General features: G+C 40.0%; 1 protein-coding gene across 3 annotated transcripts in view; it reads left to right on the forward strand.

Moving 5' to 3' along the window:
• The window catches only part of col4a6 (collagen, type IV, alpha 6), a 186,396-nt gene that overhangs the window by 112,740 nt on the left and 46,948 nt on the right, over window positions 1–26,708 (forward strand). For all 3 annotated transcript variants that reach the window (XM_062066123.1, XM_062066124.1, XM_062066125.1), the window contains exons 5-13: window positions 22,786–22,920; window positions 24,370–24,414; window positions 24,490–24,609; window positions 24,681–24,746; window positions 24,957–24,992; window positions 25,121–25,183; window positions 25,262–25,297; window positions 25,376–25,417; window positions 25,500–25,589. In XM_062066123.1, the coding sequence (XP_061922107.1) occupies window positions 22,786–22,920; window positions 24,370–24,414; window positions 24,490–24,609; window positions 24,681–24,746; window positions 24,957–24,992; window positions 25,121–25,183; window positions 25,262–25,297; window positions 25,376–25,417; window positions 25,500–25,589 (633 nt within the window). The remainder of the gene's footprint in view (window positions 1–22,785; window positions 22,921–24,369; window positions 24,415–24,489; window positions 24,610–24,680; window positions 24,747–24,956; window positions 24,993–25,120; window positions 25,184–25,261; window positions 25,298–25,375; window positions 25,418–25,499; window positions 25,590–26,708) is intronic.

The following is a 26,708-nucleotide window of genomic DNA, read 5'->3' on the forward strand; positions in this document are numbered from 1 at the left end:
TAGGAAGAAGCAAAGCTTATTTAATCCTACCCCTTTCCCACTTCAGAGCGTTTACAAATATATAGAATCATTTACTGACCTTTTTGTAATAAAACAACATCTGTGAATTAGTATACACAACAGTTTTGTAATATGTAATTAATTAATTAAATCATTATTAACATACTGAGATGAAGAATATCTTATTTTCAATAAGGTTGAAAGTATTTCTCATAATTCTTCTTCTTTGTACTTTGTAAGCACTATTCATTTGAACAACCTCTTAAACTGGATCATATCAGTACAATGTTTAACTTCTTTACTTAATCCATTCCATAATTTAAAGGCCTACTGAAATGAATTTTTTTAATTTAAACGGGGATAGCAGATCTATTCTATGTGTCATACTTGATCATTTCGCGATATTGCCATATTTTTGCTGAAAGGATTTAGTATAGAACAACGACGATAAAGATTGCAACTTTTGGTATCTGATAAAAAAAGGCTTGCCCCTACCGGAAGTAGCGTGACGTAGTCAGTTGAACATATACGCAAAGTTCCCTATTGTTTACAATGATGGCCGCATGAAGTGAGAGAGATTCGGACCGAGAAAGCGACAATTTCCCCATTAATTTGAGCGAGGATGAAAGATTTGTGGATGAGTAAAGTGCAAGTGAAGGACTAGTGGGGAGTTGAAGCTATTCAGATAGGGAAGATGCTGTGAGAGCCGGGGGTGACCTGATATTCAGCTGGGAATGACTACAACAGTAAATAAACACAAGACATATATATACTCTATTTGCCACAACACAACCAGGCTTATATTTAACATGCCACAAATGAATCCTGCATAAAAACACCTGCGTGTTTGTTATGCTAGCTCCTAGCTCCTCTGCTAGCTCCTAGCTCCATAGAACACGCCAATACAATTCAAACACCTGATCAACACACACAATCACTCAGCCCAAAAGACCGTTCACCTAACCCAAGGTTCATAAAGCTTATATATTTTTAAAAAGTTACGTACGTGACGCGCACGTACGGTACGGTACGTGTTATGCTAGCTCCTAGCTCCTATGCTAGCTCCTAGCTCCATAGAACACGCCAATACAATTCAAACACCTGATCAACACACACAATCACTCAGCCCAAAAGACCGTTCACCTAACCCAAGGTTCATAAAGCTTATATATTTTAAAAAAGTTACGTACATACGCAAAAAAAAGTTGCGCACATACAGTCAAGCGATCAAATGTTTAGAAGCCAAAGCTGCATACTCACATGAGCACGTCTGCGTCTTTGTCATCCAAATCAAAGTAATCCTGGTAAGAGTCTGTGTTGTCCCAGTTCTCTAAAGGCGTCTGTGTATCGAAGTCAAAAGTCCTCCTGGTTAGAGTCTCTGTTATCCGAGTTCTTCCATCTTGACTGCATCTTTCGGGAATGTAAACAAAGAAGCGCCGGCTGTGTACTGTTGTGGCTGACTACGTTCGAAAAATACGTCCATTTCGCACCGACAACTTTCTTCTTTGCTTGCTCAGCTTCCTTCTTCATAATGCAATGAACATGATTGAAACAGATTCACGAACACAGATGTCCAGAATACTGTGGAATTATGAAATGAAAACAGAGCTTTTTCGTATTGGCTTCAATGTGGAAGGCATACCCGTGTTCGCCGGTCTACGTCACGCGCATACGTCATCCTCAGAGGCGTTTCGAACCGGAAGTTTAGCGGCAAATTTAAAATGTCACTTTATAAGTTAACCCGGCCGTATTGGCATGTGTTATAATGTTAAGATTTCATCATTGATGTATAAACTATCAGACTGCGTGGTCGGTAGTAGTGGGTTTCAGTAGGCCTTTAATTCCACATACTGATATGCTAAAGGTTCTAAGTGTTGTACGTGCATACAAATGTTTTAAATTAGATTTTCCTCTAAGGTTATATTTTCCTCTTTAGTTGAGAAGAATTGTTGTACATTCTTTGGTAGCAGGTTATAGTTTGCTTTGTACATCATTTTAGCTGTTTGCAATTTTACCAATTCACCGAACTTTAATATTTTTGACTCAATAAATAAGGGGTTTGTATGTTCTCTATATCCAACATTATGTATTATTCTACGTCTTTTTGTAACACGGTTAGCGAATGTAGCGCACATTTGTAGTTATTTCCCCATATTTCTGCACAATAACTCAGATATGGTAACACTAGCGAGCAGTAGAGAATATGAAGTCACTTTTGGCCCAGGACATATTTTGCTTTATTCATTATTGAAATGTTTTTTGCCACCTTATGTTGTATGTTTTGTATATAAGATTTCCAGTTCATTTTATCATCTATTAATACTCCCAAAAATCTTGTTTCTTTTACCCTTTCAATATCTACTCCGTCTATTTGTATTTGTGTATTATTTAAGCAGTGATAGGCAGTAACAAGCTATCTGTAGCTAAGCTATGTAGCTTAACTACATTCTCCAGTAGCTTGGCAGTAGCTTAGCTACTTTGTTAACGAGTAGCTTTTTCTGTAGCTTAGCTACTTTTAGAGCCATGTCGCTAGGTAGCTTACATCAACGCTACAAGTTACAAAGAGAGAAAATGGACTGTGAATCCAGGCCAACAAATATATGGAGAAAATACATAGCCCGAAAGGGACAAGCGGTAGGAAATGGATGGATGGACAATGACCTGGATGAATGAGAAAATCCTTGCACACGGAGAAAATCCATGATGATTGGTGTTCGAAAGATGAGTCACAATTGGCTAAGGTTAGGGCGAAACATTGTGGACTGGCCAGTCAGAGGCAAGATAAGGCGGGTCATGGAAACTAGTAAGCAAAATCGTAACAAACACGCACTCATGTCACATGACGACAAGGGAGTCAGAGACAGAGGGATGCTTCAAGCTGACCACTCAAAAAAAGAACGTACTTGAAAATGGCAGAGGGATTCTCTCCTACAGATTAGATTTTTCCTTTAGTGATGAAAACGACATCCAGGAAACCCACAATCTATGTGGGCCCATAGATATAAATGCCGTTAAATGTAGCTTTGATGTGGCAAGCTACTTTTGCCGTGTAGCTTGTTGTGTAGCTTGCTACAATTCTCCGGGGATAGCTTCCCCTGTAGCTTAGCTACATTTAATCAAGAATAACTTGTAGTGTAGCGTAGCTTACTACATTTTCCAAGTAGCTTGCCCATCACTGTCTTTAAGGTCTCCAAAGGATTTTTATTGCAGGTGAGAAAGCAGCTGAATGAAAAGAAAGAATAGGTTGTCACTTTATTGGCAGTCGTCAGGAGGACAAGGGGTGGGACAAGGTGTGTAAAAACTATAGGGACACCGAATGTGAATGTAGAGCCCCCATTGGCTTTCACCTTGCAGGTTTATCAATCAATCAATCAATCAATCAATCAATGTTTATTTATACAGCCCGAAATCACAAGTGTCTCAAAGGGCTGCACAAGCCACAACGACATCCTCGGTTCAGATCCCACATAAGGGCAAGGAAAAACTCACAACCCAGCGGGATGTCAATGAGAATGACTATGAGAAACCTTGGAGAGGACCGCAGATGTGGGTGACCCCCCCCCCCCCCCCCCCCAAGGGAGACCGGATGCAATGGACGTCGAGTGGGTCTAGCATAATATTGTGAAAGTCCAGTCCATAGTGGATCTAACATAATAGTGAGAGTCCATTCCATTGTGGGGGTTTAGCAATAGGTGAAGGGCTGAACATAATAGGATGACTATGCTGTGAGTATGTGATTTTAAGGCCTACTAAAATGAAATGTTCTTATTTAAACGGGGATAGCAGGTCCATTCTATGTGTCATAATTGATCATTTTGCGATATTGCCATATTTTTGCTGAAAGGATTTAGTAGAGAACATCGACGATAAAGTTCGCAACTTTTGGTCGCTGATAAAAAAGCCTTGCCTGTACCGGAAGTAGCGTGACGTCACAGGTTGTGGAGCGCCTCACATTTGCACATTGTTTACAATCATGGCCAGCAGCAGCGAGAGCGATTCGGACCGAGAAAGCGATGATTACCCCATTAATTCGAGCGAGGATGAAAGATTTGTGGATGAGGAAAGTGAGAGCAGTGGAAGCGATTCAGATAGGGAAGATGCTGTGAGAGGCGGGTGGGACCTGATATTCAGCTGGGAATGACTAAAACAGTAAATAAACACAAGACATATATATACTCTATTAGCCACAACACAACCAGGCTTATATTTAATATGCCACAAATTAATCCACATAACAAACACCTCCCCCCGCCGTCCATACAACCCACCAATACAAATCAAACACCCGCACAACACACTCAATCCCACAGCCCAAAGTACCGTTCACCTCCGTAAAGTCCATACAGCACATATATTTCCCCAAAGTTACGTACGTGACATGCACATAGCGGCACGCACGTAAGGGGAAGCGTTCAAATGCTTGGAAGCCAAAGCTGCATACTCACGGTAGCGCGTCTGCAATCCAACTCAAAGTCCTCCTGGTTGTGTTGCTGCAGCCAGCCGCTAATACACCGATCCCACCTACAGCTTTCTTCTTTGCTGTCTTCATTGTTCATTAAACAAATTGCAAAAGGTTCACCAACACAGATGTCCAGAATACTGTGGGATTTTGCGATGAAAACAGACGACTTAATAGCTGGCCACAATGGTGTCCCAATATGTCCGCTACAATCCGTGACGTCACGCGCAAACGTCATCATACCGAGACGTTTTCAGCAGAATATTTCGCGGGAAATTTGAAATTGCACTTTACTAATCTAACCCGGCCGTATTGGCATGTGTTGCAATGTTAAGATTTCATCATTGATATATAAACTATCAGACTGCGTGGTCGGTAGTAGTGGGTTTCAGAAGGCCTTTAAGAATAACTAGAGAAAGCATTTGTGTAGAATGGTGAAGAAATGTACATGCTGTATGGAAATGTGGAATTCATGAGAAAAGTTGGAGTTTTAGGGATACAGGATATTTTTGGCCTGGTTTTTTATATGCTGGAATGGTTTGAACGGGTTAAAAAAGTTAGAATTTGAACAAAGGGAATTTCATCCATCCATTTTCTATACTGCTTATTCTCATTCGGGTCACGGGTAAGCTGGAGTCTATCACGGCTGACTTCTGGTGAGAGGCGAGCAACACCCAAGACTGGTCACCAGCCAATCGCAAGGCACATATAGACAAACAACCATTCACACATACACATCCAATTAACCCAACATACACATTTTTGCAATGTGGGAGGAAGCCAGAGTACCCGGACAGAGATGCCCAAACGCAGATTTGAACCCAGATCCCAGACTGTGCAAAACCACTACACCGTGCCGCCTGAAACGTGGAAAACGTGGAAGTTCAGTAAAAGTGGGCATTTGGGGGATGTACGTAATGGTTGAATTAGTAAAAAGTCTTCATTCATTTTGAATAAGAAGGACTGTTGTTACTTAAAATATGTAGTTTCTTGTAATGTGTCAACTGCTAGCCTTAGTGTCCTGAATGAGCTGAACATTTTGATGTTGTAATAGTTTAAATGGTAAATGGGTTATACTTGTATAGCGCTTTTCTACCATCCAAGTACTCAAGCGCTTTGACACTATTTCCACATTCACCCATTCACACACACATTCACACATTGTTCCCGGTTTATCAATCCCTTGGAATCGCTTGGCATTTTTTCAAATGGTTCCTTTAACAATTATTTTGGGCGGGGATGACGTCATTACGCAACGTAAATAGTGACGTCAGATCGCAAAATGGCGGTGTTCGGGCGGAACAAACATCAACATTTTCCCAAGAAAGATTGCAACAGCGCTACTTTTAATAATTATAAGGCGGCTATTTGATCAAGAGGACATACGAGCAATATGCTGAAACATTTAAACACACAGCATGCAATAGTTAACAATGAAGGTCGCGTTTTTGAACAGTCACACATAAGAGATACGAGTAGACTGCAATATGACTCAAGTACACAACACAGACATTTTATATGTTCCATTGAAAATATAGAACATTACACACGGCGCTCAAAAATCTAAATCAAAATGTTTTAGTACAACTTTGGTAAGCTATGAAGCCGCATCGCTTGATGGATTGTACTGTGACATACAAGTATTATTATGGTGTGTGTAAAGGTTAGACATATTATCTGGCGTTCTGTTTCGCAATATTACGCAAAAGCAACTTTTCTTACCTTCTGGTACCTGCTGATCTGTATTTGGGATCTGCATAAGTCCTGCAAATTTGCGCGCGTCCACCTTTGTAGTCCGTGTCGACCCAGTAGTCGATAAGCTTCTTCTTTTTCTCTATCTTCTTGTTGTGGAACATTCATCCTCCGCTGTTGCCATTTCTAATATAAACTAGTGTAATATTCTTACTCATATCTGTCAGTAAACTCGCACTGAAAGCGCTAAAACATACCGGTGTAGTGAGTTTACATTATTCACCCAAGGAACTTCAGTTATTAGAGAGTTACAGTTGGACGTTTTTTCACGGGACAGTGAACCACGGATGAGGAGATGCTGCTCCGTTATTGATTTAAAGGCCTACTGAAAGCCACTACTACCGACCACGCAGTCTGATAGTTTATATATCAATGATGAAATCTTAACATTGCAACACATGCCAATACGGCCGGGTTAACTTATAAAGTGCAATTTTAAATTTCCCGCTAAACTTCCGGTTGAAAACGTCTTTGCATGATGACGTATGCACGTGACTTAACCAGTGAAACAGAAGTATCGGTACCACATTGAATACAAATCAAAATAGGTCTGTTTTCATCTCGTAATTCCACAGTATTCTGGACATCTGTGTTGGTGAATCTTTTGCAATTTGTTTGATGAACAATGAAGACTGCAAAGAAGAAAGTTGTAGGTGGGATCGGTGTATTAGTGGCGGACTACAGCAACACAACCAGGAAGACTTTGACTCGGATAGCAGACGCGCTAGCCGACGCTAGCCACCGACCGCACGGATGATCGTGATTAAGTCCTTCGTCCTTCCGTCGATCGCTGGAACGCAGGTGAGCACGGGTGTTAATGAGCAGATGAGGGCTGGCTGGCGTAGGTAATGTTTTTATCATAGCTCTGTGATGGCCCGTTACTAAGTTAGCTTCAATGGCGTCATTAGCAACAGCATTTTTAAGCTTTGCCAAGCTGGAAAGCATTAACCGTGTATTTACATGTCCCTGGTTTAATAGTATTGTTGATCTTCTGTCTATCCTTCCAGTCAGGGATTTATTTATTTTGTTTCTATATGCAGTTAAGCACAATGCTATCACGTTAGCTCCGCAGCTAAAGTGTTTCGTCGATGTATTGCCGTGGAGATAAAAGTCACTGTGAATGTCCATTTCGTGTTCTCGACTCTCATTTTCAAGAGGATATAGTATCCGAGGTGGTTTAAAATACAAATCCGTGATCCACAATAGAAAAAGGAGAGAGTGTGGAATCCAATGAGCCAGCTTGTACCTAAGTTACGGTCAGAACGAAAAAAGATATGTCTTGCACCGCATTCTAGTCCTTCACTCTAACGTACCTCATCCACGAATCTTTCATCCTCGCTCAAATTAATGGGGTAATCGTCGCTTTCTCGGTCCGAATCTCTCTCGCTGCTGGTGTAAACAATAGGAAAATATGAGCAGTCCTTCCTCCGGTGTCGTCACGCTACTTCCGGTAGGGGCAAGGCTTTTTTTATCAGAGACCAAAAGTTGCGAACTTTATCGTCGTTGTTCTATACTAAATCCTTTCAGCAAAAATATGGCAATATCGCGAAATGATCAAGTATGACACATAGAATGGATCTGCTATCCCCGTTTAAATAAAAACATTTAATTTCAGTAGGCCTTTAAGTAAAGTCTGAATGTCATTAAAACAGTCAGCTCCATCTTTTGACACTTCTTCCACTCCCGTCCTTGCACGCTACACCGCTACAACAAAGATGACGGAGAAAAGACGCTGCCGAAGGTGAGCCACGTAAATAAGACCGCCCACATAACGGCGCATCCTGAAGTGACTGTCAGAAAGCGGCTTGAAGATGATCTGTAAAACATAATCTATGCTACATTTTGATCAAATAACCAACATTACATGTTATGTAGACCACAAGGAAGTGTTTTAAATTTAGAAAAAAATAATAATGTGACCCCTTTAATGCGCCCTATAATCCGGTGCGCCTTTTGTATGAAAATAGACCTGACTAGACCCGCTCATCAGCAGTGTGCCCTATAATCCGGTGCGCCCTATGGTCCGGAAAATACGTTATGAGCCTCTTGAGACCTCACTTTAGGATTTGTAAGGTCATGTTACCTATAAACTAAACAAAAATCGATGATAATCTTTTTTTTCCAAATAAAAATCAATAAGAGAACTGTTTAAATGGCCCGCATCTTGCGTTTTCTGGAGAAAAAAATGTTTGGGTTTGCAACCTGATCGCAAGAGTGGATTAAAGAAAAGAGCCTAAACATTCCTGTCTGGATAAGATACTGAATTCCATGCTGTGTGTGAGCTTCCATGTTCAAGGTTCATGCGTCTCAAACTGGTTATCATAGTGACCAAAACCTACCAAAAGATATGGATTTGCCAAGACCCAGCCACAACTCTTCCAAATCACCAAAATTCTGCCCCCATCACCATCCTGCGTTGAGCATGCAGTGTGACAGTTAAATCTTCCGCCGCCACAAGAACAATATGACTGGTTAAACCCCCTGAGGGACCGAGGGAAGGGGGGATGGAGTGGGGAGGTACCCATCCAGAACATCATACACACTATCACACATAGCCGTCCCATCGACACTGTCTGTCTGAGCGTTCCAGGAAGTGAGGTGGACCCGATGGGAGCAGTAAGTCCAGAGAGCTTAGCTGGCCAGAATGGGCCCCTTTGTGCCCTTTGTGCTGAGTGGGATTTGGGCCTACAAACTGACCAGTCTGCTGGAAGGTGATGAGGCTAGAAGGTCGGCACGGCGAAGCTCTGGCACAAAAAACACAGACGGTCTCCAAATGGCACAGACGTCTGTGGCTTTGAGGCATGTGTAGTCCTTGAGGCTGCATTCACACTTGTGTGGTAATCTGGTACTTTGGTACTCTGGTCTAGACCCAAAATGTAAGAAAGAACATATGCATAAAGTAAGGACTTGGCGTGTATTAAAACATGTGAATAGCTAATCTACTCACAATAAAATGAAATAAAATAGTGAGCCCAATCCATTTAGCGCAGGGGTCTCAAACTCAATTTGCCTGGGGGCCACTGGATGCAGAGTCTGGGTGAGGCTAGGCCGCAAGAAAAGATTTCTTAAAAAAATTATTTTTAAATGTCTTTATTTTTATTTTCAACACAAAATATAAATGAACAAAATGAGAATTAAGTAAATAAATCAGTCATAAGTAATAACAAGACAGGAGAAGTCTAGCAAAACTCCTAGCCATTATGGACAACACCTCCCACCCACTACACTCGGACCTTGCGGGGAGAATGAGCACGTTCAGTGGAAGGCTCAGACTCCCAAAATGCAACACGGAACGACACAGGAGGTCCTTCATACCGACAGCCATCAGACTGTATAATGCATATGTTCCTTGACTGCACTTAAATGTAGAGTATATGTAGAATATATTTATATTATTTATATATTATATATATAATATATTATATATACTATATTATTTATTGTTATTATTGTCTATTGTGAGCGAACTGTGGTGCTGAATTTCCCCCCGGGATCAATAAAGTACTTTCTATTCTATTCTATTCTGGGGGCTGGCTGTGGAGTTTACAGTTACGGTAGCACAATTAGACCCGATCATGACTAACGTATTACACAACCGATTCGCCCAGCGACTCTCTGTCGGCGTATCAGCGCTGGGGTACAGTGCACCACACTTTTGTATTGTCGCTCGGTCCTTCGGAAGCTACCGGACTGCTCTTCTCCCCCGCCCGGACCGGCGGGAGCGACAAAAACACACACAGTGACAGAGCGAGAGAGAGAGAGAGAGCAAGAGAGAGAGAGCGCGCGAAAGAGAGAGCGCGTGAAAGAGAGAGCGTGCGAAAGAGCGAGCGAGTGAGGGAGGGAGGGAGGGAGGGAGGTAGAGCTCGTGCGGGTCTCGTGGAAACGCTGCAAAACGTTTCTCTGCTTGCATCACGCAAGTGACGTCAATGTTCGGCCCTCGAGAGCCATATACCACACCACGATTGGTAGATTCCTTGCAGCCCGGAAGAGTTAGGGCTACAAGGAATTCTGGGTATTTGTTCTGTTGTGTTTATGTTGTGTTACGTGTGGATGTTCTCCCAAAATGTGTTTGTCATTCTTGTTTGGTGTGGGTTCACATTGTGGCGCATATTTGTAACATTGATAGTTTTTTTTATACGGTCACCCTCAGTGTGACATGTATGACTGTTGACTAAGTATGCATTGCAGTCACTTACGTGTGTCTGTTGAAGCCGCATATAACATGTGACTGAGCAGGCACATTGTTTGTATGGAGAAAAAGTGGACGGTAAACCTCGTGTCTTCAATATTGATGTCCTCAATTTTGTTGATGGTGAAAATCGGGAGGGTTGGCAAGAATGCTTCAGCTCCGCACACAACGCTGTCAAGCGCCATTCATATAAAACTTGCGGGCCGCACTAACATTAAACATTCATATTAAGGTGGGGGCCGCACAATAACGTGTCGCGGGCTGCAATTGGCCCGCGGGACGCATGTTTGAGACCACTGATTTAGCGTGTCTGTCTTTATGTACATGCAGAATATATGCTAATTAACAGAACACGCACAATGCTGAGAAGAGGAGATGCAAAATTAATAATTTAATTTACAAAACCCAAAACCAGGGCAGCACGGTGGAAGAGGGGTTTGTGCGTCTGCCTCACAATACGAAGGTCCTGAGTAGTCTTGGGTTCAATCCCGGGCTCGGGATCTTTCTGTGTGGAGTTTGCATGTTCTCCCCGTGACTGCGTGGGTTCCCTCCGGGTACTCCGGCTTCCTCCCACCTCCAAAGACATGCACCTGGGGATAAGTTGATTGGCAACACTAAATTGGCCCTAGTGTGTGAATGTGAGTGTGAAAGTTGTCTGTTTATCTGTGTTGGCCCTGCGATGAGGTGGCGACTTGTCCAGGGTGTACCCCGCCTTCTGCCCGGTTGTAGCTGAGATAGGCTCCAGCGCCCCCGCGACCTCAAAGGGAATAAGCGGTAGAAAATGGATGGATTGAAAACCCAAAACCAGTGATGTTGGCACATTGTGTAATTCGAGAATAAAAACAGAATACAATGATTTGCAAATCAGTACAAACACTCAGTAAACGTTTGGGAACTGAGGAGACCAATTTTTGAAGTTTTCAGGTGGAATTATTTCCCATTCTTGCTTGATCTACAGCTTAAGTTGCTAACCGAGGCCACTCTACCAACGTGCCAGCAACTTGAGGGTTCCAGGTTCGATCCCCACTTCCGCCATCCGAGTCACTGCCGTTGTGTCCTTGGGCAAGACACTTTTCCCACCTGCTCCCAGTGCCACCCACACTGGTTTGAATGTAACTTAGATATTGGGTTTCACTATGTAAAAGCGCTTTGAGTCACTAGAGAAAACCGCTATATACATATAATTCACTTCACTACTACTTCACTAAGTTGTTCAACAGTCCGGGGTTTCCGTTGTGGTATTTTAGGCTTCATATTGCACCACACATTTTCAATGGGAGACAGTCTGGACTAAAGGCAGGCCAGTCTAGTACCCGCACTCTTTTACTATGAAGCCACGCTGTTGTAACACGTGGTTTGGCATTGTCTTGCTGAAATAAGCAGGGGCGTCCATGATAACATTGGTTAGATGGCAACATATGTTTTGCAAAAAGTAACAAAGTCTTCCAGTTCGAACGTTAAGTATCTTGTCTTTGCAGTCTATTCAATTGAATATAGATTGAAAAAGAATAGCAAATCACGGTATACTGTTTTTATTTACGATTTACACAACGTGCCAACTTCACTGGTTTTGGGTTTTGTAATCAGAGTTCACTTGCAAGCAAACCGAAACCAACTGGTTTGGTACTCACTGTGGTTTTGGGTGATGGTGTTCACACTTGACCAAATTAAATGTACAATTGGTAGCAGAGCAACCACACTAACCTAACGTAACGCTTCTATGATGGTTGGACTGCATAAGGTGGTCCGTGTTGATTGATGTAGGACAGAGGGGTCCAAAGTGCAGTTTGGAGGCCATTTTTGGCACGCTGATTGTTCTTTATTAGCTCTTGGCACATTGTGAAACTAAATTGCATTAATTATTACTGAGAGATAACATTAGATATTACACTAATCTCTTCAAAACAAAACTAAGATGTTTTGTTAAGGTAGCTTAGCACTTACCAACGTTAGATTGGTTTTAGCACCAGTAGAAAAACTTTGGACAACCCTGATATACAACATGAGCTTTCGTCCTCTTAAAATATCCCCCATGTGTTGAGCAACGTGAGCCACACAAACTAAAAAAATGTCCCTACCGTAACCACCACTTGACTTCTACCCTTTATGCAACAAAAACAGGCATGTGTGTGAAAGTATGAAATAGAGCTGTCGCCTTGTGATGAGCTGACTTCTTTGACCTTCACTGTCAGATACGCTGCATACACACACGATTATTCATTATCATTATGATCAAGACAAAAAGGAAGTAAGGGGTTGGGGAATAAAAGCCAAACGAGCGGTGTGAGAGAAAGTGCCACCGTGGCATATGTTCCCCTGTGTAAAACCAGGTGTGGATGTGAGAGGGCAGCTATACAGTTCTGACAGGCCGCATTTAACCTGTGCATACCCTCTCATCACCAACATGTCTGCCCCCTGGCTGCACCCGCTAGTACACCCAGCATGGTCAAGACAATTAAACGCTCCTGAGTTGTGATAAGGGCAAACACAGTCCATCGTCAACCATTGCTTTTTGTCGCATCATTCACCAACTTTTCTGAGCCCATGGACTGCCAATGTTAAAAGTTGAATCCAAAATGACCGAACAACGAAGCTCTCCCTGCATACAACACACACGGGAATTAGCATGCTTTGAAGCAACAAAACACTTATTTTAAGGAGCTGCTGTGATCATTTTGATTAAATTTGCTTTCTCTTTTTTTCCATTGTCCTTCCTAGATTCACTGGTCAGTCAACATAGTGCCCAATTTTGTCTACAAGATGTTATGTTTTGTCATATAATATTTTATTGGAAATCATACAGTTCACAAAAAACAAGGTAAGATGGCCGCCGTGAGCAACGTGAGTTGAGACCGTCTCTACACAAGTCCCAGTATATAATGTTAAAAATGGCATAAACGCTCCAGTGACATAAGAATTTAAGTCGTTTTCGTTATATATATCCACCTCTCTGCAATTGGTGATATATATACTCCTCACGAGGGTGATTTGGCGGAAGATAAGGTGCCTCGAACGCCGAGTGACTCATTGATCACCTGCAAACATGCCACAACGCGGATCAAAGGAGTCTAAACGCGGCCGTGATCAATTGTCCTCCAGTGATTTGGATGAAAAAGCAACGTTTACTCCGGACGATCGAAAAATGTTGCAAGCTATGGTTGAAAAACTTGGAAAATTGGACATTTTGGATTAACTAAAAACTGACGTTTCAGAGCTGAAAAAATCAGTCGAGCACAATCACGCTGAAATGGTGAGATAAAAAAGGAACAGACAACGCTAAAAGTTGAGTTAACAAGCCTGAAACTCGAAACTACAAGACTGACAACGGAGAACGAGAAATTAAAGGCAGACTTGTTAGAACTCCGCTGCAGGAGCATGCGGGACAACCTGCTAATCATGGGAATTAGCGAAGATGGAGGAGAAACTTACGGCATTGCGGAGAACCTCGTTAGAGTCTTTCTGCAGGAGCAACTCGGCATCCCGGAGGAAGAAGTTAAGAGGATCCAGATGGAGCGAGCACACAGGATTGGCAGACGCAAGGAGGATGCTAAACCGAGACCTATGCTTGTAAAGTTTACTAACTCCAAATGCAAAGACGAAATGCTTGCTCTCTCCAGAAGACTGAAAGGTACTAAATTCTTCATGACCAGCCAATATCCAATCGAGGTGGTGGAGAAACGACGTAAGTTGATTCCACTTATGAAGTCCTTTAGGCAGAAAGGACAACAAGCTCGTCTTGTTGTGGATAAACTGTACGTTAACGGTGAGCTGTACAGAAGCATGTGAGGAACAATAACAATGTCGCACAGTGATTGCATCATCGCGACATCGCCATGGTAACGACTTGACGGATATGTTTTGACATTTTGTTTGTGGAGCTTTTTAGTTTATTCTGGGACTGGACAATGTAGTTAGATGTTGGGAAACGGTCAGCGAATAATATATTTTGGGGGTTATGTGTTTGTTTGTCTTGCGTGCTGTGGTGTGAATGGTGTGTCTGTGGGTTTATTAGAGGGGATATTGGTTTCCTTGGAAAATAGCAGGTGATGCTGCAGTTTTTAGTTATAAGATGTTCATGTCTATGAAACTTATGGTATTAAGAGAATCAATAAAATATACAAGGAATTTACTCAGATTATATGATTTATAGGAATGATAATGAAGTTGGAATAATTAGTTATAATTGCAATGGTCTTGCAGACAACAGAAAAAGAAAACTTATATTTATGTGGCTGAATGAAAAAAAACAAGATCTTTTTTGTCTTCAAGAAACGCATTCAACACATTTAGATGAAGAAAAATGGAGAAAAGAATGGGATGGTCCAATTTTCTTTTCTCATGGTTACAGAAATTCAAAAGGTGTTATGATTTTGATTAAAAAAACTTTTAATTTTCAATTTAACTCTATGGAAAAAGACTCACAAGGACGTTGGCTAATATTAAATATGATTATTCAAGGTCAAAAGATGTGTGTTTTGAATCTGTAAGGGCCAAATGTTGATGAACCTTCCTTTTTTGAAGAAATAAGTGACATGTTGCAAGAACAACAAGGGGAAATTATTATTTTGGGGGACTTTAACGTTGCTTTAGACAAAGTTTTGGACCGAAAAGGGAATTTTTCAATGGATTATCATCCTCAATCTTTACAAAAGATTCAAAATGTTATGGATGCATTTGATTTAATTGATATCTGGAGATTCAAAAACCCTAGGTTTGTACGGTACACATGGAGAAGACAAAACCAGGCAAGTCGTATTGACTACTTTTTGATATCATTTTCATTGCTAAACAAAGTGACTGCAATATCAATCGAGGATAAATTGCGTTCTGATCATAATTGTATAGGAATAAATATTGCAATTGAAGATAATACACGTGGGCCCGGATATTGGAAGTTTAATCAAATGCATCTACAGGATGATGAATTTATTGAAAAAACAAAGCAATTTATTACTGACTTTTTTAAAAATAATGTAGGATCTTCAAATCCCCAAATAGTATGGGAAGCCTTCAAATGTTGTTTTAGGGGATATGCCATTGCATACTCTTCATGGAAAAAAAAAGAAGTTAAAGCGGCAGAACAGGAATTAAAGAAAGAAATTGAGGATTTACAAAAAAACATTGACAGTAATGATAATCTAACTAGTGAGCAACTGAATACCTTTACAGCTAAACAAGAGGAGTTAGCAGATTTAGTTGAAAAACAATTATTGAAAAGTTATGACTGCAACAGAGCAATCTGGATGAAAAAAGGTGAAAAGTGTTCAAAATTATTTTTAAATATCCAAACAAAAAATCGTTCTAAAAAGAACATTTCCAAGCTTATTAAAACAAATGGAAAGGTATTGGATACACACACCACATTGTTGAAAGAAATGGAAAATTACTTTAAAAACATTTTTTCTAATCCAGTAATCCCTCCTGAAACTACAAATTTTTTTCCAGAAAATTATGAAAGAAAATTGAATTCGGAAGAAAGACATTCATGTGAAGGCCTCATTAGAGAGGAAGAACTTGTGGAAGCTGTTAAATCTTTTCATCCAGGGAAAACCCCAGGATTAGATGGAATACCTATTGAGGTTTATCAAGTATTTTATGAAGATCTTAAGAAAACATTACTTTCTAGTTTTAATTACTCATATAAAACAGGTTTTTTGTCCAACACTCAAACAGAAGGCCTTATTTCTTTATTATTGAAACAGGAAATAAATGGTCAGTATAAAGACCCAGTTCATCTAAAAAATTGGAGACCAATAACACTTCAGTGTTATGATGCTAGAATCCTGGCAAAATGTTTGGCTACACGACTTAAGTCTGTTTTGTCAAATATTATTCACCAAGATCAATCAGGCTTCCTACAAGGAAGAAACATAGGAAACAATATTAGACAGTTATTAGAAATTATAGAACATTATAATATGGAAAATAAAAGAGGATTAATTTTTGTAGCTGATCTGGAGAAGGCTTTTGACAAAATTAGCTTGGATTTTATTTGTAAAAGCTTAGTTTTTTTTCAATTTTGGCAACTCCTTATTACACTGGATCAAGACGCTATATAATAAAACTAACTGTAGAATTATCAATAATGGATACATCTCTGGGACAATACCTCTATTAAGAGGTCTAAAACAAGGGTGCCCTTTGTCTCCATACTTATTTATTATTGCTATGGAAATATTGGCGATTAAAGTTAGATTGAATAAAAATATTGAAGGGCTCAGTAATAATAATATTGAAAGTAAAATAACAATGTATGCAGACGATACAAGCTTCTTTATAAGCCCCAATCCTCATTGTTTGTGAAACCTTCTTGATCTTTTGGACATATTTTCACAGCAATCTGGGTTTAAGCTAAATTATGATAAATGTAAAATATTAAGGATCGGAAATCTAAAGGGAACGTCCTTTCGAATGGAATGCAAAGTGCCTGTTTTGTGGACAGATGGACCAGTTAACATACTTGGTGTTGCTGTCCCAGAGAATCTGGAAGATCTAGGCTCAGTAAATTATGATAATCGACTAAGAAAGCTGGATAAAATTATGCAATTATGGAAAGGGAAATCCTTAACCTTGTATGGTAAAATATCTATTGTCAACTCGTTAATTATTCCTCAATTTATTTATTTGTTTTTGTCATTACCAGCTCCATCACAAAACTTTTTTTAAGATTTATGAGCGGAGGGTCTTCGATTTTGTCTGGGACGGCAAACCAGAAAGGATTAAAAGAAAGGTTTTGTACAATGAATATGAATATGGGGGCCTGAAACTTCTCAACTTTGAAGCTATGTGTCTGTCTTTAAAAGCATCAATTGTTCCAAAGATGTATTTAAACACTGAGTGGTACACAAGTGTTCTGTTAGACAAAAAACATGTACTGTATCAAAAGAAACTGTATCCTTTTTTACAAGTGATCCCCTCCCATGTTTCTTATGTAGAGAGTCTGCTGGGAAACATGGCGGGGTTCATAAAGGAAACAATCCACTCATGGTGGTGTTTTCAATTTTATGTACCAAAAAAAAGAGATGATATTTTGCAGCAGATAATATGGATGAACTCTAATATTGTAATAGATGGAAAGCCTTTCTTTTGGAAAAATATGCTTGAAAGAGGAATCATTTTTGTCAATGACATTATCAATGAGAATGGTAAAATTATGAAATATGATGAATTTACAACTTTGTATGGTGATGCTTGTTCAAGCTTTTCATTTAATCAACTAACTGGAGTCATTGGGAAAAGATGGAAACAAATTAATTATGGAACTACTAAATTATTAGTTTGTAAACCCTTAATAAGAAATTCTAGTTGGCAAAAAGGAACTAAAATAAATAGAAAAATATATAAGTTTTATTTGATAAAGAAATCTTTGAAGGCTGCCCCATACAACACATATGGAAAATGGGAGGACTTTTTTGACTGCCCGTTGCCGTGGGATGCAATATTCAAATTAATCTACAAAACCACTATCGATGTGCAAAATCGTTATTTTCAAATTAAAATGATTTATAACTTCCTACCCACGGGAAAAAATTTAAAAATATGGAATATGACAGAGTCAGATGATTGCCGATTTTGTTGTCAGGAGCCTGAATCCACCCTACATTTGTTTTGGTATTGTCATATTGTGTCTTTGTTTTGGGTGGAAGTTGAAAAAATTTGTTTAAAGATTGGTTTGTTTATGTTTCTGTTATTTTAGGAGAGTTCATTGACAGTCATGATTTAGTCAATTTAATTATAGTACTCGGTAAAAGGTTTATTTTTAAGGCCAAAAACAGATATTCACTTAGTATTTCTTTCTTTAAAACATTTATTCAGTATTTTTGAACTTTAGAAAATTATATGGTTGAAAACGATAATGATGCCAAAAAACATAAAAAAAGATGGGAAGTCCTCAAAGGCTTATTTTGAAAATGTAATTTTGTTTCTATATGATATGCAATCTGTTGTTGCATTCCCTATTTTAAGTGTACATAAATGAAGGTGTGTGTTGCTGAGTTCGACTTGGATGTGATCTGGACTGTACATGGGTGCTTAATTTGAAAATGTATTTTTGTATGTGGATTGTATGCAACCTGTTGTGTTCCCTGGTTTTTGGTGTACATGGGTGAAGGTGTGTGTTGCTGAGCCCGATCTGGACGTTATCTGAACTGGACCTGGTTTTAAGACCCATTTTGAACAATCTGATTTCATTGACAACCCGGTCTGGTGAAGTTAAGGTCCTTTGTTTGTTTTGTTTGAAAGTAAAGCAATATAAAAACAATTACATAAAAGATAGTAATTAATGAAAATGTTAATGGACCAGCACCACACACAATCATGTGTGCTCTAGAGACTGTATCCCCTGCAGACTGTATTATTCTATAATGTAGGAACCAGAAGATTTTTTTTTTTTAGTAACAGAAAGAGACAGCCCCTTTTGTGTAAATGAGTGTGAATGGGGGAGGGAGGGTTTTCTTGGGTTGATGCACTAATGGTAAGTGTATCTTGTGTCTTTTTTTATGTTGTTTAAAATAAAAAATAAAAAAAAACAAAAAATAAAAAACAAAACAAAAAAAACAAAAAACAAGGTAACCAATCAAAAAAAACCAAAAAAAACAAAACAACTAAAATGACTATGAAAACAAATAAAATGAGGAGCACTGTTAAATAATGGCAACAGGACAAGAAAAAGTAAAGGTAAAACTAACAAACAGCTTACAAAAGCAAATGTTAGCTGAGGCAAAAGTAAATACCACAAGATAAAAAGATTATTGGACACCCTAAGTGGCACAAAAGGGTGACATTCTGGTGACAAAACTGATGTGGGAGTTGTGGGCGTACATGTACTTGATCCAGGGACGGTGTGTCAAGCAAGAAGCAGGGTGTTGGTGTCAGACGGATCGGATTGCTGCCTCCAGGTCTTGGTTCGTTAGCTCCGTTTGGTTGTCTGTCTGAGGGTGGTAACCTGAAAAAGGGCTAGATGTAGCTGAAAAGGGGCTTTCAAGGACTTCCAAAACGTTTCTGATGAGAATTAGGGGTCTCTGTCCAATACTGCATCCAAGGGAATGTCATTTAGCCAGAAAACATGGAGGACCAAGAGGTTGGTAGTCGCAAAAGCTGAAAGACTTTGGGGGAGAGTGATAAAGTAGGTCATCTTGGAATCTATCAACAACTGGTAGGAATGCTAAGTCGTCGGAAAAGGCCTTCCGGAGCTTGGTGAGATATTTTGTTTTGGGCGCAGATAGAGTATGCAGTCACAAACTCCTTGGCATCAGCTCAAAGTGTGGGCCACCAGCTTGAGAAGGAATATGTTACGGTGTCATCCCCGGTGGCAGGCAATTTAGGAAGTATGAGCCCAGTGCAACACCTAAGAGGGTAGTTTAGGTATGACAGATAGTTGTCCTGGATGGCAGCTTTCTGAAGGTAGCAAGTCCTTTAATGGTATCTGTCACTGACTTCTCAACCTCCCACTAGAGAGCAGCCACAATACGTATCTAGGAATAACGGTTTCATTCTGTGTCTGAATGGCAAAAGGAAAATGCAGTCTGGACAAGGCATAACGTTTGCCATTCTGAAAGTCAAGGTGAAGTCAAAACTTACCAGGGACAAAGCTTACCATGCCTGATGAAGATTACCCTTTGGGCGCAGCAGCATTTGACCAAGTTTTTAGGATCAATATGGAAAATAAAGGGATGAACTGAACTCTCCAGACAACGCAGTACGACGGCCAGTAGCTATCTTCTGTCAATATCTTGACATACAACAGCGGAGGAGAGACACTGAGAAAAGGCGCAAAGGTGGAGTTTCTGGTCAATGGCAGAACTTTGAGAATGAACAGATTCTACACCAGTGTCTGAAGCATATAACTTGACGACGAATAGAAGGGAAGGGTTGGATTGAGTAAGAATGAGGGTAGAAATAATAATAAATTTAGGTTTAACAAAAAAAGTGAAATCCAACTAAACTGAGCCCTGAGTAAATGTGAGCTTCCAGAGAGATTCTAGGAACCTACTAAAATTGCATATAAGTAATCTATTGAAGTTGGGAAACCCTAGAAACGTCAAAAGATGATTTCTGTGCCAGTCGACTACAGCCTGAATTTTAGCTGGATCAGGCTTGAGTTTCCTGTTCTCCACAATAAAACCAAGAAAAGAAACAGAAGCAGAGAGGAAGTTGTATTTCTCAGCCTTGACGAAAAGGTGGTTCTCTAATAACATATGCAAGACCAGTTGAACGTGATGTTTATTTTTGACAGTAGAACCTGGATATAAAAAAAATGTCATAAAGGTACAGAAAGCAAACACAAACAGCTGGCCGTAGCGCTGATGTCTTCAGGATGTCACATTGAGGATCGTGTGGCGATCACAGGTAATAAATATAAACGTGAAGCAATGAATTCCTCCCGTGCTATGCGTTCATCTGCTTGTCGATGAAGAAAAACTTGCTTTGGAGGCAGACGAGGCAATGATAAGGTTTAAAGTTTTTAAAGTTTAGTGCAATAAAATCAAGGTGACAAAAAGACCAAACTTAGGGCTCAAATGGTCTCACTGGATCTGGTGTGTTGCTAGTTCAGGAAGAAGCAGCCATGCAGCTGTTGGCATGCTCACCAACGTTTGCTATCTTTGCTGAAAACCTCTTTGAGGTTGTTATAGTCACTGGGAAATGTAGGTAAGGCTATCTCTTTGATAGGTTTGACAATAATAACCGGGATCTGAGTAATGGCAGAGCAAAAGCATTGGAATCAACAATGGGAGCTCCCGGTAATGACAACAGACTTGGACCTGTCAACATGAGAGTTGTGTCTCTTAGGCCAGGTAAGCCCTAAAACAATGTTAGCTAAGCAAAGAAGGAAATGTCTGAGCTCCTCAAAAGAGAAGGGCGAAGCCTGTGTCAAAGGCAGTAAATAATCAGCCAGTAGTTCTCCCTGGAAATTGCGAGGAGCAAGGCCTAAGCATATTTCAGACAAAGATATGGGACGATGGATAACAGGTACAAACGTACAACATAGCACCAATTCTTGCTGTTCAACAGCCATCTTGGCTTGGTTGACCACCACTGGTTTTCATTTCGGGGAAGAAGTCACGTGACGCAATACAAGCAATATTCAATGTAATTAGTAATTGTGGAAAAATACAGACATTTGAAATTACTTATGTTCAGCCAAACCACTAATGGTAACATAAGCTAAGGTAGTGTTCTTCTTATATTTTTTAGTTGAAAAAAAAAAGTAACTTTTTTGTAACTAAGCTGTCACTCTCCGACTTGTCCTCATACAGACACAAACAAGCGCACACAAACACACGCACACACACACACACACACACACACACACACACACACACACACACACACACACCGCACTTACTTCCGGAAACTAACGCAAGTGTTTTTTTAATCATGGCAGACTTGGTTACAGACAACAAAGGTGACTTTTTTTGGACAAATGAGAATTCACAACTTTATCTTTTTGAACCTGAATATACGGAGGATGAACTGCTGGTTATAGAACCGAGCATGAACAGAGGCTGACACTTTGGAGCAGACAGAAGCAGAGAGAGTGAGTTTGCCGTGGTTTTGACGTTGTAAACGTGGAACTTGGAGACAAGCTATGCCAACAGAAATTGAGTTCTTACCCAAAATAAACCGGAAAAAACGTCCCCCGGCTAGCTGGACCAAACGCACAACTGTCCATCAAGTGAGTCACTTTAATATTGATCATGATACACGCAGCACGTCACGTTTGTTATTACAACTCTAGTGTATAAGCTGTCTGTACAAACAAAACATGAAATATTAATTTACATATACTGTAACATGGCTGTTCATGTTTTTCATTTAGTACAGATTGGTGTCCTGTCACGTTGTGTTGTGCATTACAAACTCAAACGCGATTCGGGTGCTGACGTAGAAGTTAACTATCTCTTGCTGTAGTTAGCTATTATGACTAATACCGAAGCATGCCGGTGTGTTACTCCGGTGGAAAAAGAGTTCCTCCGTGTTCGCTCTTACAATAACAATAACAGCTTGGTTATTTTACAGGTTACGGAACATAAATGAAGTACTGTTGACGGTTTTTGAATGCATTTTTAAAAATGCATTTTTGCATTGCTAGCCACCTATTTTTACGTATTAGAAGGCAACAAAAAAACACCTTTTGTCTTCTTGTCTGTCATACGGATTGTGAACGATAGGCAAAATTCTCCCCCCAAAAAAGTGCAGTTCCCCTTTAAGCGCAAACAGGAGGATAGGGCCCCTTATGCTGAAAAACACTTGAGATGCAAAACGACCCACAGCGAAAATGCAACTGGTGTATTATAAACAGTTCAGTAATTCAAATGTAAGAGTTTCAATGTAATCTGAATTCCTTTGTCTGCTGTTATGGTAACCTTGTCTTCTGTCTTCTCAGGGTCGTCCAGGGCCGCTCGGTGAAGTGGGTCAAAGTGGACCAGAGGGTCCTCGCGGCATTTTAGGGCCTTCAGGTCCAAAAGGAGAGAAAGGCCATATTGGACTAAAAGGACCGTCTGGCCCAAAAGGAGACAAAGTGGGTGTTATAGAGCAGGGGTGGGCAATTAATTTTTACCGGGGGCCGCATGAGCAACCCGAGCACTGCTGGAGGGCCACATCGACAATATTTCAATTAAATTTTGCTCAATATTATTTTTGATATATACCGTAAGATAAATAATAATAATAATAATAATAATTAATAATAATAGTAATACTTCAACATAGTGTGTGTAACAGCATTCCATGACTAATATAAATATATTAACATTAATAATATATGACAGTAAAATAAGCACACGTATGACTGAGGAGTCATAGTGTAACTTTGTGTGGTGTTTGAGTTGTCCGACTTTTTGTGTGGCCATAAACGCGCCAGTGGTTTAGGGGTATGCGTGTTGGTGACAGATGACAAGTTGGTTTTGGCCTGGTTTGTACGGCAGAAAATGACTAGTTTTTCGAGATAGAATTGTTTTACTCGTGTTTTTGGTGTGGTTATGTCCGAATATAAACAGTTTTGCTCAATAAAGTGATCGATATAATTCCTGTCCTCGAAGCATCTCGATAGACGTTACAATAATTGAACGGTGTTCAATTGAACGGTGTTGACGAACACCGTTAGGGCCGCTTGTTGTCACTGTCACTCAAAGTTGCATTGCAAAATTACACAGAATAAATATGTTTATTTTGTTTAGAATTCAGATAGGATTTGATTTGGTGCGCGGCATATATTTGCTGAGCGCAGCGGACGCTTGAGCAGTGCGCAATTGCGCAGGCACGCACTTTAGAGGGAACGTTGCTTTGCAGTCCATGTCTTGTTGGAAACGCCATTCTTCATCAACTTTTCTCTTTTTAGCGTCTCGGGTGTAAACCGTGCATCACATTTTTTTCCATAACTTGAGTTGACTTATTTTGGAAAACCTTGTTACATTGTTTACTGCATCCAGCGGGGCATCACAACAAAATTAGGCATAATAATATGTTAATTCCACGACTGTATATATCGGTATCGGTTGATATCGGTATCGGTAATTAAGAGTTGGACAATATCGGAATATCGGATATCGGTAAAAAAAACATTATCGGACATCTCTAGTTGAGTGAATTGGTTTGTGAAACAGCACCCTCTGCTGGATTCATAGTTGCAGCACCCTTTTCCCGTAGTACTATTCCCCACTTTCTAGTTAAGGTAGCATTTTTAAAATATATATTTATTTACAGTACAAAGCAGAGAAAAGAGGCCACGAACGCCAAGCCGCCAGTAGGCGAGGATCTACTGTATATGTGCAAATATTTGGTACACTAAAATCCTTGGTGTTCCTGAGCACCACTTGATTGACTCCACCAAAATTTTTAAATTGGTATGTTGTGAGTTTACACCCTTGTGTGGACAAGTGGGTGGGTGGTACAATCAGGCCCACGTCCTAATTCATCATATTCATAAGACATTTAGACAAATCTACATTAACTGACTGCGATCCAACAGGGTCCAATGGGAGTACCAGGATTCCAAGGAAATGATGGAGTCCCTGTAAGGCAATACACATCTTTATGATGTTCCACTGTGTTGATCCAAAGATAATATTACGGCTTCTGGCGGTCTCAGGGTCACACCGGTCAGCATGGTGGCAGAGGATCTCCCGGACTGGATGGCTGTAACGGGACAAGAGGGGAACCTGGATATCCCGGCTTTGGTACAGGAGGGCCCGGACCTCCTGGATTCACCGTGAGGACTGTTTTAAACATTTTCATCATGTTTGTGGTGCCCAGTGATGATGCTGTTGTGTCCTCCACCAGGGTCCTAGTGGACCAAAAGGTCAAAAAGGAGAACCTCGATACATAACTGATGGTGGCGAAATAACTGTAAGTTCTCAATGACTCATTTTCATGCGTACCATTAAAATTGATGCAGTGCACCTGCAATAATTATATTCGACCAGCAGATGACGCCAAAGTTGTTGACTCAACTGGAACTTAATTTCTCTCCAGCTCATTTTCACCATGAATTAAATCATATTCAGATTACATTCTGAATTTGACATTGTTAACCTTTTCTTAAACGTTGTGTCACAGGGTTTGCGAGGTTTACCAGGAGAAGACGGTCTACCTGTAAGATTTTGTAATTGTAATATTTAACCAGCAGCAACATTTGAATAATTCCACTTTCTAATATCCAACCAGATATCAGGAAGATAAACTGTGTGTGTGCATGCATGTGTGTATGTGTGTCCTTGTAGGGTTACCCAGGTCCTAATGGTCCAGTTGGCTTTATGGGTCCACCGGGTCCTGAAGGGTTCCCAGTATGTAGAGGAAACTGCACATTATATTATGTAATAATAATTACCGATACTGACTAAGGTTCTGTTTTTTCTGACCAGGGCCCACCTGGTCCTCCCGGTTTTCCAGGACCAATGGTAAGTAAATAGTAACCAACTTATAAAACATTGGCTTTGTATTATTACGAGACCGTTCCAAGTCAATCTTGTTTTCAGGGGAGTCGTAGTGACGGATATCAAGGCGAAAGAGGGGACAAGGTTTGTGTTGCTAATTAATCATCTATCTTTTTATTGACCCCTTCTGATAGACTAAGTGCATTGTTTCTATTTCTGGCTCCAGGGCGACGTGGGCCTTCCAGGGCCGAGTGGTACTCCAGGCGATGGGTCACTGAGAAGCGAACAAACGCTTACTATCTACAAAGGAGACAAGGTAACAAAGGATGTAGACGCAGTACAGTAACGCAAATAATGGACGCACTCATAAAAAGCTCTAAAAATGCCTATTTGTCACAAACAAAACCCCATAATATGCAGTTATCAAATATGTTTTAAATTCAGTATTACACCTTATGAAACATTTTCAGGCATACATTATAGCAGGGGTCGGCAACCCAAAATGTTGAAAGAGCCATATTGGACCAAAAATACAAAAATAAGTCCGTCTGGAGCTGCAAAAAATTAAAAGCTTTCTATAAGTGATATAATGAACTCAACACATGATATAAGTGTCTATATTAGCTATATTAGCCTACTATCAAAATGACTATGTGTTACAAACTGACACAAATCTTCATTGACAGAAATGTTGAAATGTAATATTTATTCTACACATTTTTACAACATTGAAAAACAATAGTAAAACTTCTCAGGAGGTGAGATAACTACTCTAAATGACTGTCATAGAAGGTATAGATGTGTGTGTCCAAGTTAAAGAAAACGGCAGGCTGTCTTCTTCTAATGGATTTATAACAATCTATGCAAGCTGGGTTACGTTTGCTGAGGTCTGGAACAACATGACACACAAACAACTATCAGAAATGCAGCTAATATTACATACAGATAATGTGTCATGAGACATGCAGATATACATTAAATACACAGAAGACATAGGAAATTAAATGATGCACTTCGTACATAAAGCTAGCCTAAATAGCATGTTAGCATCGATTGGCTTGCAGTCATGCAGTGACCAAATATGGCTTATTAGCACTCCACACAGGTCAATAATATCAACAAAGTTCACCTTTGTGCATTCACACACAGCATGAAACGTTTGGTGGACAAAATGAGAAAAAGAATAAGTGGCATAAAACGCGTCTTTCTGTGGCAGCGTCGGAGAAAGTTGTAAATGTAAACAAACTACGGTGAGTTCAAGGACCGCCAAAAGTAGTAGGATAAAACTTTGCTCGCCAAATACTCTCATCAGAGGATCATTTAATATAAACAGTGGGATTTCTAACAATTAGGGAGGTTTGTGTCATGTTGTCCTCCTACAGAAACCCTATTAAAACAAAAAAATATATATTACCCGATCTTTTTCTATTTTCAT

The sequence above is a fragment of the Entelurus aequoreus genome, linkage group LG12 (genome assembly GCF_033978785.1).
Source record: "Entelurus aequoreus isolate RoL-2023_Sb linkage group LG12, RoL_Eaeq_v1.1, whole genome shotgun sequence".
NCBI classification, from domain to species: domain Eukaryota; kingdom Metazoa; phylum Chordata; class Actinopteri; order Syngnathiformes; family Syngnathidae; genus Entelurus; species Entelurus aequoreus.